This window comes from Cygnus olor, chromosome 27 (assembly GCF_009769625.2).
Source record: "Cygnus olor isolate bCygOlo1 chromosome 27, bCygOlo1.pri.v2, whole genome shotgun sequence".
Classification (NCBI taxonomy): Eukaryota; Metazoa; Chordata; class Aves; order Anseriformes; family Anatidae; genus Cygnus; species Cygnus olor.
The window spans coordinates 912,659-924,916 of record NC_049195.1 but is presented as its reverse complement, the minus strand read 5'-3'; the positions used below and the strand labels follow the sequence as shown (position 1 = coordinate 924,916).

Below are 12,258 nucleotides of genomic sequence, written 5' to 3'. Positions count from 1 at the left end.
CGCATGGGCTGCAGTGGGGATGGGGACGGGGTCACGGCAGTGGGGAGACGCCTGGGCTGCGGCGAGAAGCGTCCCCAAGGCAGCGGTGTCCCCAAAGGCAGCGTCCCCAAGGGGATGGCATCCGAGGCGGATGGGGCTGATGTCCCCGTGAGTGAGATGTGCTCCGTGCTCTCCTGGGGGGACCAGGGGCTGCACGGGGTGGTGGAGGGGACCCGCGGGGTCCCCGCGGCCGCTGGCAGCCAGCAGGAAGTTGTGGGTCCGGGTGGGGAAATCAGCGAGCGGCCACGCTTGCGCCACCGTCCCCTTCCGGGGCGGCCGGCCTTGCCCCAGCCCTGACGAGAGCGAGCGTCATCGTGGGTGCCGGGGCAGTCCCCGGTGTGTCAGCCCGGTCACTGCCGGCCAGCACGCGAGCGCCAGACCCAGAGCATTGACCCCATTCTGTGCGCCACACCGACCCCAAAACATCACCCTGCTGTGCCCCGCGCCGCCACCAAAACATCACCCTGCCGTGTCCCACACCAACCCCAAAGTACTGCCCTGCTGTGTCCCACACTGACCCCAAAACTTCCCCCTGCGGCTGTGCCTCAATCTGACCCCAAAGCATTGCCTCACCATGCCCCAAAATGACCCCAAAGCGTTGCCTTGCCTGCCCTCCACTGACCCCAGAGCATCGCCCTGCTGGTGTGCCTCACTCTGACCCCAAAGCATCGCCCCACCATGCCCCACACCGACCCCAAAGCATCACCCTGCCATGCCCCACACCAACTCCAAAACATCGCCCTGCCGTGCCCCACACGCGGAGCCGATGCCCGCAGGCGGCGGTGGGGCCGCAGCAGCCGGCGTGCTGGGGCAGAGCGGAAATGGGCGAAGCTGAGCATTGCGAAACGTGGAAATCCCGCTCTGACAGCGCTTCCTTCCAGCGGCACTTGAAAACCCGGCACGCAGTGGCCGGGCTCAGAGTGCACCCAAGCGCCGCTGCCAGCAGGACGAGCAGGAGCAGGGCCCCGGCACCCCTCAGGTTTTGCCGTCAGGTTTCCCGTTTGGCATGGAGATGGCATTCGTCCCTGACCTGGACGTGCTGGAGGGTGGCAGGTGAGTGCGGCCGTGCCGGTGCACCCGGGGGCATTGGGGCCGGGTGCTGACGCAGCCCTGGTCTCACCTCACCGCCCTGCTTTGTCCTTCCAGCCTCAGCGAGGAGACCTTGTACGGCCCCGACTGCCTCTGCCCACAGAAGGTAACACCAGGAGGGCCCCGCAGCGCTGCAGCACTGTGGCACTGTGGCACCATGGCACCACGGCACAGCATTGCAGGGCGCTCACCTGCACCCTTCTCCCCCCAGAAGCTTCGCCTGGACTTGGAGGCAAAGCCCAGTCAGAGCCACACCACGGTGGACGTCCAGGTGACGGTGACGCAGGGACACGCCGCCAGGAGGTTCCGCCAGGCCGCCACCCTGGTGGTGGCTGCGACCAAGATGCTGCGGAGCCCGTCGCACAAGGACTTCGCCGACAGCGACCTGGGTGGCTTCCTGGAGGAGATTTTCGGTAGGGATGCGGTGCTTGGAGGAGGGGGTGGCTGCAGGGGGGCTGTGGGGCGCTGCCGACACCCCCTGACCGTCTGCCCCCTGCAGAACCCGTCACCTTCCAGCGGCTTGAAAGCAGCTACGCCGGGGCACCCGTGTACCGCTACACCCGCTCCCAGTCCTTCGACATCTTCGACATCAACCACAAGTGCTTCGTGCTGGAGTCGCCCACCCAGCTGGTGGCCCTGCACCTGCAGGGGCCCTCCGCCAGCCGCAAAGGTGAGGGGACCACGTCCCTGTCCCCGTCCCTGTCCCTTGTCCCCGGGGAGCGCCCGCTGACCCGTCCCTTCTCTCCGCAGTGAGGCTCAACATCGTGCTGTACCGGCCCCGCACCCGGCAGGGCAGCGCCGGGGCCATGCAGATGCCGGTGGCGCTGGGCATCAAAGGCTACAAGCTCTACATGTCCTGCGTGATGAGCGGCACCGAGCCCGTGCTGCAGCTGGAGGTGAGTGTCCCCAATGTCCCCAGCCCGGCCCCGCGGGGACGGCGCCGCCGCCGCCGCCTCCACGCTGACCCCCGGCTTGTCCCCGCCGCAGGAAGCCGACGTCATGAAGGACATCGACAGCGCCGAGCTGACCCGCTTCATCTTCTACCGCCTGGACAGCCCGGCCGAGGGCACCACGCGCTTCGAGTCGGCCGCCTTCCCCGGCTGGTTCGTCTGCACCTCGCTGCAGCCCAAGCAGCCCGTGGGCATCACCAACCAGCCCGACCAGGTCAACATCGCCACCTACAAGCTGAGCGGGCGCTGAGCCGCCCGCCCCAACCCCAACCGGCAGTCCAGTCGCCGGTTGCCACGCCGTATGTACCGAGTACAGCCCGCGGCGCCGCCCTGCCGCCCGTCTATTTCAGGTGAAATAGCCGCCCTGGGCCCCGTGGGCCCGCCTCGCGCTCCCGTTAGGCTTATTTATTGAGCTGCTACACTTATTTATTGAGCTTGCAGTTATTTATTGTGCTGTTACACTTACCGTGCTGTTACACTTACTTATCGTGCTACGACACTTTTTATCACACCTTTACACTTATTTATTGTGCTGTTACACTTACTGTGATTTTACTCTCATCGTGCAGTTTCACTTATTTATTGAGCTTCTATTTATTGTAATTTTACTTTTTTATTGTGCCGCTACACTTACTGTACTTTTACACTTATTTATTGTGCTATTACACTTATTGTGCTATTACAGTTATTGTGGTGTTACACTTATTGAGGTTTTACACTTACTTATTGTGCTTTTACGCTTTTTATCGTGCTTTTACACCGATTTATCATGCTGAGCCCAGCCCCAGGCCCAGGCCCAGGCCCAGGCTCCAGGTCCCTGACCCCAGACCCAGACCTCAAGCCCCGGGCCTCAGACCCCAGATCCTGGCCCCAGCCCCAGGCCCCGGCCCCAGACCCCAGATCCCAGACCCCTGCCCCAGGCCCCAGACCCCAGATCCTGGCCCCAGGCCCCGGTCCCAGATCCCAGACCCCAGATCCTGGCTCCAGGCCCCAGCCCTGGATCCCAGATCCTGGCCCCAGCCCCAGGCCCCGGCCCCAGATCCCAGACCCCAGACCCCGGCCCCAGGCCCCAGGCCCCGACCCCGGCCCCAGTCCCGCACCCAGCCCCCGCCCCTCCCCCTCGCCCCGCCCCCCGGCACCGCCCTCCCCTAATCTATGCTAATTAATGCAAACGACCGCCATTGGTCCCCGCTCCCACCCACCCCCTCCCGGCCCCGCCCCCTCGGCCCCCACCCTCCTCCCGTCACCGCCCCCCGCCTCCCGCCTCGGCCAATCGCCGCCCTCTGCCCCCCGAGGCCCGCCCCCTGCCGCGCTCTTCATTAGGTGGTTCGAAGGAGGCGGCGGCCAATGAGCGCGGGGCGGGCGGCGGTTAGGGGCGGTGGCCGGGTGATGCGGGACGGGGTCCGGACATGGCGCAGGCGGCGGCTGAGCAGGGTGAGGGCCGGGGGCCCTCGGGGGTCCTCGGGTATCTCCGGAGGCGTTCGGGCATCTCTGGGGCACCTTCGGGAGCACCTTCGGGAGCCCTCGGGTATCCTCGGGGGCCTTCGGGCACCTTCGGAGGTCCTCGGGCACCTGCGGGGGCATCTTCGGGAGCCTTCGGGTATCCTCGGAGGCGTTCGGGCGCCTTCGGGCATCTCTGGGGCATCTTCGGGAACCTCGGGGATCTTCGGGCGGCTGCTGGGCATGGGGCAGGGTCCCCCCCCCCTGTGGGGCAGGGTCCCCCCCCTAGGGCACTGCAGCTGGGCTGTGCTGGGGGTCCTGGGGCTCAGGGGGTCCCCGCGGGTCTGGGGGCTTGGGGTACCGGGGGCTGTGCCACCCCCAGGGCTCTGCGGGATGTTGTGGGGCGGTATTAGGGGATGGGGGGGTTTTGGGGTGTCCTCAGAGCCGTGGGGGGGGGATGCATGGGGGCTGCCAGGTGGGGCCGTGCTGGGAGAGACCCCAGGGTGTGGGGCTGGGGGCGGCTTCCTTGGGGGGCCCTGGTGCCCCCACCCTGCAGCCCTTCCCCAAAAGCGGGGTGTTGGGGGTGGCCTTCCAAGGTACCCCACGATTTTCCTAACTCGCTGTGTTAGCTGAGGGCTTGGTCTCATAGGGGGGCTCAGGGGATGCTTAGGGGATGCATGCACCAAGCAGCGATGGAAGGTGTGAGCTGGGGGGGCCACCGGGGTCTGGCAGAGGGGGTGAGGGCTCCCTGGCAAACCTAGAGAAACCCTTAAACTCCTCCGAAGAAGCTGATGCAAAGCAGAACCAGCAGCTGAGCCTGAAAAAGAGGGGCAGTAGGGAAGGTTGTGCCCGGCCCTCGCCGTAAGGAAGGCCTGCAGAGCGCCGTTACTTGTCACAGCAAAACCAGGCCGGCGGCGCCTGCCCTCTCCTGCAGCCCAGCCGGGTTTGGAGCAGCCCCGTGAGGGCTGCGGAGCTCTGGTGTCTGCTGGCGGGCTGGGGTCCCGCGCTGTGGGAAGCTGCTGGGAACGGCCCTGCGGGGAGCACGGGGCAAAAAATGTGTTCTCGACAGCACTCCGAGTACTGGGGGCTGTGCGTGCCGTGTCTTCACGGAGTCACAGAGTATCCAAGTTGGAGGGGACCCACAGGGATCGTCGAGTCCAACTCCTTGGTTCCCAAAGGATCCCCCAAAAAAATCAGATCACGTGTCTGAGAGCAGTGCCCAAACACTTGTTGAACTCCAGCAGGCCTCAGCGCTGTGACCCCTGCCCTGGGGTGCCTGCTCCAGCGCCCAACCACACCCTGGGTGCAGAGCCTTCTCCTGACATCCAGCGTGAACCTCCCGCATCACAGCTTCAAGCCGTTCCCTCGGGCCCTAACCATCTCCTGATCATTTCCTACCATCTCTTTGCAGACGAGCGCAGGAGGCAGCTCCAGGAGTACCTGGCAGCCACAGGAAAGCTGAAACAGCCGAACACGAAGTAAGTCGCGGTGTGCAGCCTCCCGGCCGGCCTCTGCCTTCTCGCTGCAGCGGCACCCTCATGGGAACGGCCTCATCCCCCGGCCAGGGTGGCCTGGGACAGCTCCGGCCCCTCAGCGCCCCTGCTGTGCTCTCCCTGGCAGCACGAGCACAGGCGTGGTCTCAGCACTGATATTCCCTGCTGGAAATGTCTCCTCTGGGCATCTTCTGAGCCTCCACCAAACCTTCTTATCTCGGGTTTTGAGCACGGCTTCTTGCAGCAAAGGCACTGCTGGGTCTTGAAAAAGGGTCGTCCGAGTTCAAGCGCTGCTTTTGGCAGCCTTCTGGGACAGGCCAGGGTTAGGAAGGGGCTTTTTTTGGTGCACTTAAAAGCACACAAATAGTGAAGCTAGGTGTGACCCCCAGACCTCTTAAGCGAGCCGCCTGGCTGGGCGGCCCCTTTGCTGCTGGGCTCGGTGCCGCAGAAGCCGGGCTGTGCTGCTGCGCTGCCACAAGCAGCCCCTTGCAGGCAGCAAGGCCTCGCTCCGCAGAGCTTTTAATTGGAAGTGCTGAGCGGTTGAGGCTCTGCTGCGGTATTCCTCGTGCTGTTGTGGTGCAAAGGGAGCCATAAAACTCCTCCATGGGGAGAAGACAAAGGGAAGCAGGGCCAGGGACCGGAAAGAGTGAACCAATCCCTGATGCCAGGCTCTGAAAAACACCACAAATAGAATATAAACCAAATTCAGGGTCTTTCTTAATGGCATAGTATGCAATTGGTGCAGAGCAGAGGACAGTACCTTAACTCTCCAGGCTCTTCTGTTGCAGTGAGGTGTCTGCACGGGCGCCAGCCTCGCCTGACAGCTGGGCTGAGTTCCTGTGGTGGTTTTGCTCGGGTGGGCAGCCAAGCTCCACCACAACACACCACCCCTCGTCCCTTCACCACACTAACATCAAACATATTCCTTCACAGTTACTGCTTTCTGAAATTCTTCACGACTTTTACATTCATAATAATCATCCAGTCCATGTTTTGCCCATTAGTTCTCTCAACTATCATCCTTATCTCAAATTCCTCGAGCCCCACGTTGGGTGCCAAAAAGGACTGTGGTGGTTTTACTCGGGTGGGCGGCCGAGCTCCACCACAACCGCTCTCTCACTCCCCCTCCTCAAAGAGGAACGGGGAGAAAATACGATGAAAAGGGCTCAAGGGTTGAGGTTAGGATGAGCAGATTGCACAGTAATTACCGTGACAGGCAAAACAGACTCAGCATAGGGAGATAGTAAGATTTATTGCTTATTACTAACAAGCTAGAGAAGTGAGAAACAAAGGAAAGAAACCACCTTGTCCACCCTCTTCCACCTCCTCCCCCGAGTGGCGCGGGGGAACGGGGGTTATGGTCAGTCTGTAGCGCTTCTTCTCCACCGCTCCTTCTCGGTCACTCTCGTCCCCTGTGCCGTGGGGTCCCTCCCATGGGATGCAGTCCTTGCCAAACTGATCCTGCGGGGGCTGCCCACAGGCAGCAGCTCTTCAAGAACTGCTCCAGATAAGGGTCCGTACCACGGGGTCCATCCCTCAGGAGCACATGGCTCCAACCTGGATCCCCCACGGGCGGCAGCTCCTGCCAGGTCCCCTGCTCCTGTGTGGGCTCCTCTCCACGGGCTGCAGCTCCGGCCTGGAATCTGCTCCGGCGGGGGTCTTCCACAGGCTGCAGCCTCCTTCAGGGCAGATCCACCTGCTCCGCTGTGGGCTCCTCCACGGGCTGCAGCGTGGAAATCTGCTCCGCCGTGGTACACCATGGGCTGCAGGGGGACAGCCTGCTTCCTTGGTCCTCACCACAGATCGCAGGGGACTTCTGCTCCGGCGCCTGGAGCACCTCTCCCCCTTCTTCTTCACTGACCTTGGTGCCTGCAAGGCTGTTCCTCACTCCTCTCACTCTCCCAGCTGCTGTGTGGCGCAGTGTTTTTTTTGTTTTTTTTCCCCTGTCTTAAATATGCTCTCACAGAGGCGCAAACATCACTTACTTACTGGCTCGGCTCTGGTCAGCAGTGGGGCCCTTACCTAACATGGGGCAGCTTCTAGATCCTTCTCACAGAAGCCACCCCTATGGCCCCCTGCTACCAAAACCTTCCCACGTAAACCCACTACAGTTCCCGAGCCAGCTGTGGGAGCAGAGGCTGGGAGAACCCCGCTGTTCCTTGCTGTCAGCGGGCTCCCGTTGAGGACCACGGGGCGCTGGGGACCGTGCTCCTGTTTGCTGCCAGCGGGTGGGCTGCTGAGGGGCTCGCAGCGGGTGCTGGCACGCTCTGAGGCGCCGCTGTGGGGCGGGGAAATGGTGTCCCAGCTGGGCAAGGGGCATGAGCTGTCCGAGCCCGTCGCATCCTGCCTGCCCAGCCCCTCGGCTGCAGGAAGCACTTTGATGGCTTTTCTCGGCGGCGGCGGTCGTGAGCTGTGTGACAGCCCCGGGTGTCAGCCTATTGTGCCACTTTTCCGCTGCCGCACGGGAGAAAAAGAAATGTGACGTGGGGCTTCCTTGGCAGCTTTTTGATTTCGAAAGGCTTCTCATAAGCTCCGGTTGCTGAAACAACCGCGAGTGTTTCAGGTATTGAACCTCTTCTGGAAGAGCTGCTGGATACCCTGATAACTTGTTTGCCTTTCTGCAGGCCCTATTTAAATGACCGGATTAATCGCCTGGATCCACTCCTAAAACCAATTTCTAAACCAGAACATGTAAGTAGAAGAGAAATCTTTTCAGTCTGGTTTTATATTTCACGCTTGAAGCACGTCCAGGCAGAACAGGGTCCACAAACCAGGACAGCGAGTTCCTGACCCCCAACGAGCTGCAGCCAACACGTTGCTAAACAGCTGGCGATAAGACAACTAATTATTTTGCAGAGGAACTCAGTCCGAGGGACTTGCCCTTCATCCGGGTGCTGGCGGGTGTTGTGTTGGCAGCCGCCGTGATGCTGCCGCCCCTTGGGCTGGCAGGGCCGGGGTAGGAGCGAGCTGCTGGGGTCTGAGCCCTCCTCTGGGCCCTGCTGGTTTTGGGGCTGAGCTTGGCCTTGTCTCTCCAGGCTAACAGGAAGAAGAGGGATGCTCTCCCAGATGTGGCGAAGGACGCTCAGAGGGACAGCAAGCTTGCCTCCAAACCCACGCGGCTGGGTGGCCGCGCTGCCCCGCAGAAGTCTTCAAGTGCATCCCGGGGAGTAGCCGTGGTACATCCAGAGCAGCCGGGGAAGAGCACAAAGCTGTCCCTAGGGCTTGTCCTGGGTGTGAACCCTTCTACACAGCCCAGAGGGAGGCTCCCAGCTTCTGCCTCTGGTTCCCTAAACCCAGGAGGGACTGAGGAGACCGCACGTGGCCGCCCCGTTCCCAGGGCACCTTCGTCACTGAGCGAGGGCCTGCAGGAACAGCTAGACTGCAACAAAGAGAACTTCTCAGCACAAGCACCTACAAACCTTGTGCAGAGCAGAACTTTTCAGTCTGATGGAAGCAGTCTCGGGAACAGGAGAGCCTTGGCTCATAGGCAAACCTCAGGCACTGTGTCAAGCACCATCCAGTGCCCAAAGGACAGAATTAATAGCAGCCAGGCTAAGGAAACGCTGATTCAGGACAAATTCAGGAAGTCCCTGCCAAGCTCAAAGAGTGCATCTCAAAAACCAAGTGGCAAAACCCGACCGTTGCAACCCCCTCAGTCGCTTGCTGTTTCTACTAATTTGCTACACAAAAAACCAGCAGTAAAACATGAAAAAATGAGTACAGCAGGGCAACCCGTAGGAAAGCCACTTGGCACGCTTCTGGGGGGAAGTCTTCAGCACTGCAGTAGAGCTCCCCAAGCAAAAAGATCTCCACCAAAGCCTCCAGCCTCCAGCAGGCCCCTGGGGACCGCAAACCTGGGGTCCACGAGGAGCTCCAGCGTGAAGCTGGGCGCCGCAGTGTCGGGGCAAAGGCCCGCAGTTAAAGGGGGGGCAGAGAGGAAGGACGTGAAGGTGCCGCGCGGACACACGGCAGCGTCCCGAGCGAGAGCCGCTGTGGGCCGGCCTCACAGCCCCAAAACTCAAGCGGCCGAGAGCAGGAGAGAGAGGCTGAACCCGGAGCTGCTGCAGGCGCGTGGGGTGCACGCGGGGCGCGTCCCCAAGACCCAGACGGCTGAGGATCGGAGGTGAGTAGCGCCTCGGGCTGGCTCCGTCCTCGCCTCCAGGGGACAGCAGAGCACAGAGCTGCTGAGCGAGCTTCCACCTGCAGGGCCGGGCTCCCTTGGCCGGCTGCTGGATGGAGGAGGGCAGGATGGGGTTTGGTGCTGCTCTGGGCTCCCCTTTCCTCCCGGCGGTTCAGCAGTCCCCTACTGCACATAACGCAGCCGGCAGTGGATGTGGTGGCTGCCCGAGGAGAGCATGCAGCTGCTCTCCTGTTCAAAAATCTTCAAAACACACAAACTCGGGTGGGTTTGCCTTGCCCGGCCTGGCTCGGATGAGTTTTTAGGATAGCGTTCCCCCCGAGCAGCTGAATCTGGCTAGAGAGATCCAAGGGGAAGACGGGCAATAGCCCGGTGGGTCAGAAAGTGGTGGTAACAGCGATCCCTTGGTCCTTCAACAGGAGACAACTGGAGCAGTGGTTGGCATCCAAAGGCAAGTCCTACAAACGGCCACCTATGACGCTGCCCCAAAAAAAGCCAGAGAGAAAGAAGCTGCCCTTCTGGAGCACTGTCAAGGAGGAAGAGAAAGCAGAGAAGCCCGAGCAGCTCCACTTGGACAAAATCAACAACCTGCTAACTGAGTACCTGAAGCTCATCGAGGAGGTGTGGATGGGAAGGGGGCAGCTTTAGCAGGCTCCTCTTCCCTTGGAGCATCCCAGGAGATGAGGGCCATGTGCTCCCAGCAGCACATGGGTTTAGAGCAAGGATTCTTGCTTGTCTTGGGAAAAGTAAAAGTCCTAATGCTTCATTCACTCCTGGAGTTATGGGGATAGGCCAAAGGCACACAGGGCGATGACAAGGACAACAGTGACACCCGGTAACGTGGCCTATGTGTGTCCCTGTTGTCCCGGTACCGGTCTGCAGCAGGATTTCTGCGGCAGCTGCCTAGGCTGTGTGAGCCACCCCGAGATGTGTCCCTGGTGGACATCGCCCCTGGCAATGCCACCTGCTAGCCCAGCACCGGGGGCTAGTGGCCCTGCTAGTGCCTGTGCTGGCGAGCCTCTCCCTCAACATCCCCCTGCAAGTGCTCATTTTACTGAGGGGGAAATGGAGGCAGAGAAATTACCTGTCCACGGTCATGCAAGAGACTTGTAAAAAGCAAAATCCAGGCTCAGGCCCTGCCTCTTTTGCCTGGGAGCGCTGGGGGAACAGAGGCACGCCGGCAGCTCCCGGCACGCAGCTCCGGCCCTCGTGGGTAGGCCCGCTCTTCACACCTCGTCCTGGTTTTGCAGGGTGTCCAGTCAGAGGAGTTGTCTGCAATTCTGTCCCACGAGCCCCGAGCAGAGAAATGCGCCAAGTTCTGGATCTGCAAAGTGAAGCTGCTCGCCCGGAGCGGCCCCTTTGACGTGATGGAGCTGTACGAAGCCGCAGTCTGCGCCGGTGCTACCGTGAGTGGGGCGCGCTTCTCCTTGGTGGCTTCCTGCAATCCCTGCCCTGTGCCACCGGGTTGCATCGAGACATGGGGCAGATTTTGGGATTGGATTCCAGAGGAGGGCTGGGAGGCCGAGTGCCCTGGGCTGTGGCTGGAAGCAGCGCGATGGCAGCTCCATGCCTGGGCGGTGTAACAGCAATGTCTGGTGGGATTTACCAGCTGGGGTCTGTCTGCCCCGCAGCGTGCTCGCAGATCTGACTTAGGGAAGGGCACTGCTGCAGCCGTCAGCCTTTCCCTCCAGCACAGGGTGCAGCAGCAGCAACCTTTTCTCCTGTTCTCTTTGGACTATTCTTTGTTCCTGAGTCACGCCTGCCTTGACCTGTGTTCGGCTTTTCTTGCAGCCACTCCAGGAGCTCAGAGAAGTTGTTCTTGATATTCTGAAGACTGCAGGCCAACCACCAGGAGGTAACGCGCACGGAGGGGCCGGCTGGCAGGCTGGGGCTCCCTGCTGCTGCGGGCAGGGAAGCAGTACGGTTTGCAGCCTGTCTCAGCGCCCTGTGTCCCTGTTGACTTTGATGGTGACAGAGCGTTGTGAAAGTCCAGAATCCTGATCTCAGAAATGGGGCAGGATTCCTCTGCCAGGGCCAGGCCTCGGCCCAGCACGCCTCTAGCGAGGTGCCCTGGGCTGCGGCCAGAGCGCTGCAGTGCTGTGAGCCCGCTCCAGCTCTGCCCCCTCTATAACTGTGCTGCCCTTTTCCTCTCTCCTGTCAGGGGAGAAGGCTGAGCAGCCCGCACCCTGGGAGCCCACAGCGCCTTGCCTGGCAGAGAGGCAGCACACGGAATCGACTCCCAGCATGGCAGGGAGCTCCCTGCCCAGCCTGCCCGTCTCCTCCATCAAACTGCAGGTTACATCCGTACCCAGGTGAGCGGAGCTGCCCGCTGCTGCCAGCAAGCACCTTCTCCCCGTGCCAGTGCTCCTGCCTGCTGGGTTTACCTCACGGCTCTTCTCCCCGCAGGGGAAGGGAGCTGCCAGAAGGCCAGGAGCTGAAATTCCTGACGCCAGTGCGGCGCTCGCTGCGGATAGAGAGGGCAGTGAGCTGCTACCCGGTGATGCTGAAGGACCACGACCCTGTCGTGTCATCCCTCAATGAAATCCTGGATGACGACGAGGAGACACAGTACTTTTTCCGGAAAAACAAGGCTTTGCCGGAGGTGGCAGAGGTGGAGGTTTTGAAGTTGTAGCCCCGAAGTGCTCCCCGAGGGGCGCAGGCTGCTGGCTCCCCCGTGCTTCCTGCTGTCATGCACTTACTTCACGCACTTCTCTTGTTTCCTCTCAGATGTAAATACGTAGGGGCGGCATGTAATTAGCCTTTTCCACTGTTTTCAAATACTAAAAAACTTTCAGCAGAGATGCAGCGTGGCCTAGTGAGTAGTGTGTGAGGTCCGGGATGGGAGGCTTGGGCTCCATGCCCTTGGGGCTGCCCTTGGCTCTGCTCCGATGCACGCCCTGGGGTTAGTGCTGTAGGACATCGTTCGGTCCCTGCGATGCTCCAGCACCTCCTGGTGCTTCAGGAAGTGGTGTCCCCAGGGCTTTGCTCCAGTGCCCCACCTGGCCGACGTCTCCCCGCCAGGAGGCATGCACAGACGCTGTCCTGGACATCTGGAGCCACACATGGCGGCACCAACCGTGCCAGACTCGTGCCGTGCTCTGGCCCCCAG

The 12,258-nt window shown here is 61.6% G+C and overlaps 2 protein-coding genes across 3 annotated transcripts; both read left to right on the top strand.

Moving 5' to 3' along the window:
* Positions 1 to 792: 792 nt before the first annotated feature.
* Positions 793 to 2,970, top strand: LOC121060479 (interleukin-1 beta-like). 2 transcript variants are annotated; one of them, XM_040538322.1, is made up of 6 exons: positions 793 to 1,092; positions 1,186 to 1,234; positions 1,340 to 1,541; positions 1,628 to 1,798; positions 1,879 to 2,024; positions 2,116 to 2,970. In XM_040538322.1, the coding sequence occupies exons 1-6, from the start codon at positions 1,046 to 1,048 to the stop codon at positions 2,326 to 2,328; spliced, it is 828 nt and encodes a 275-aa protein (XP_040394256.1). In that variant the 5' UTR covers positions 793 to 1,045; the 3' UTR covers positions 2,329 to 2,970. The 2 variants fall into 2 exon arrangements, with proteins under 2 accessions (XP_040394256.1, XP_040394255.1); XM_040538321.1 differs by having other exon boundaries at positions 934 to 1,092; positions 1,186 to 1,541.
* Positions 2,971 to 3,374: 404 nt separating this feature from the next.
* CKAP2L (cytoskeleton associated protein 2 like) lies at positions 3,375 to 11,948 on the top strand. Its single transcript, XM_040538317.1, has 9 exons — positions 3,375 to 3,512; positions 4,930 to 4,996; positions 7,636 to 7,702; positions 8,047 to 9,134; positions 9,569 to 9,770; positions 10,400 to 10,555; positions 10,941 to 11,004; positions 11,311 to 11,461; positions 11,556 to 11,948. Exons 1-9 carry the CDS (start codon positions 3,488 to 3,490, stop codon positions 11,779 to 11,781), a joined length of 2,046 nt encoding a protein of 681 aa, XP_040394251.1. The 5' UTR covers positions 3,375 to 3,487; the 3' UTR covers positions 11,782 to 11,948.
* Positions 11,949 to 12,258: the final 310 nt, after the last annotated feature.

Coding starts and splice junctions, on each gene's coding strand:
- LOC121060479 (XM_040538321.1), top strand. CDS start 1,046: ATGGAGATGGCATTCGTCCCTGACCTGGACGTGCTGGAGGGTGGCAG. Junction 1,093..1,185: donor GACGTGCTGGAGGGTGGCAG/GTGAGTGCGGCC, acceptor TTGTCCTTCCAG/CCTCAGCGAGGAGACCTTGT. Junction 2,025..2,115: donor AGCCCGTGCTGCAGCTGGAG/GTGAGTGTCCCC, acceptor TCCCCGCCGCAG/GAAGCCGACGTCATGAAGGA.
- CKAP2L (XM_040538317.1), top strand. CDS start 3,488: ATGGCGCAGGCGGCGGCTGAGCAGG. Junction 4,997..7,635: donor CTGAAACAGCCGAACACGAA/GTAAGTCGCGGT, acceptor GCCTTTCTGCAG/GCCCTATTTAAATGACCGGA. Junction 11,462..11,555: donor CAGGTTACATCCGTACCCAG/GTGAGCGGAGCT, acceptor TTCTCCCCGCAG/GGGAAGGGAGCTGCCAGAAG.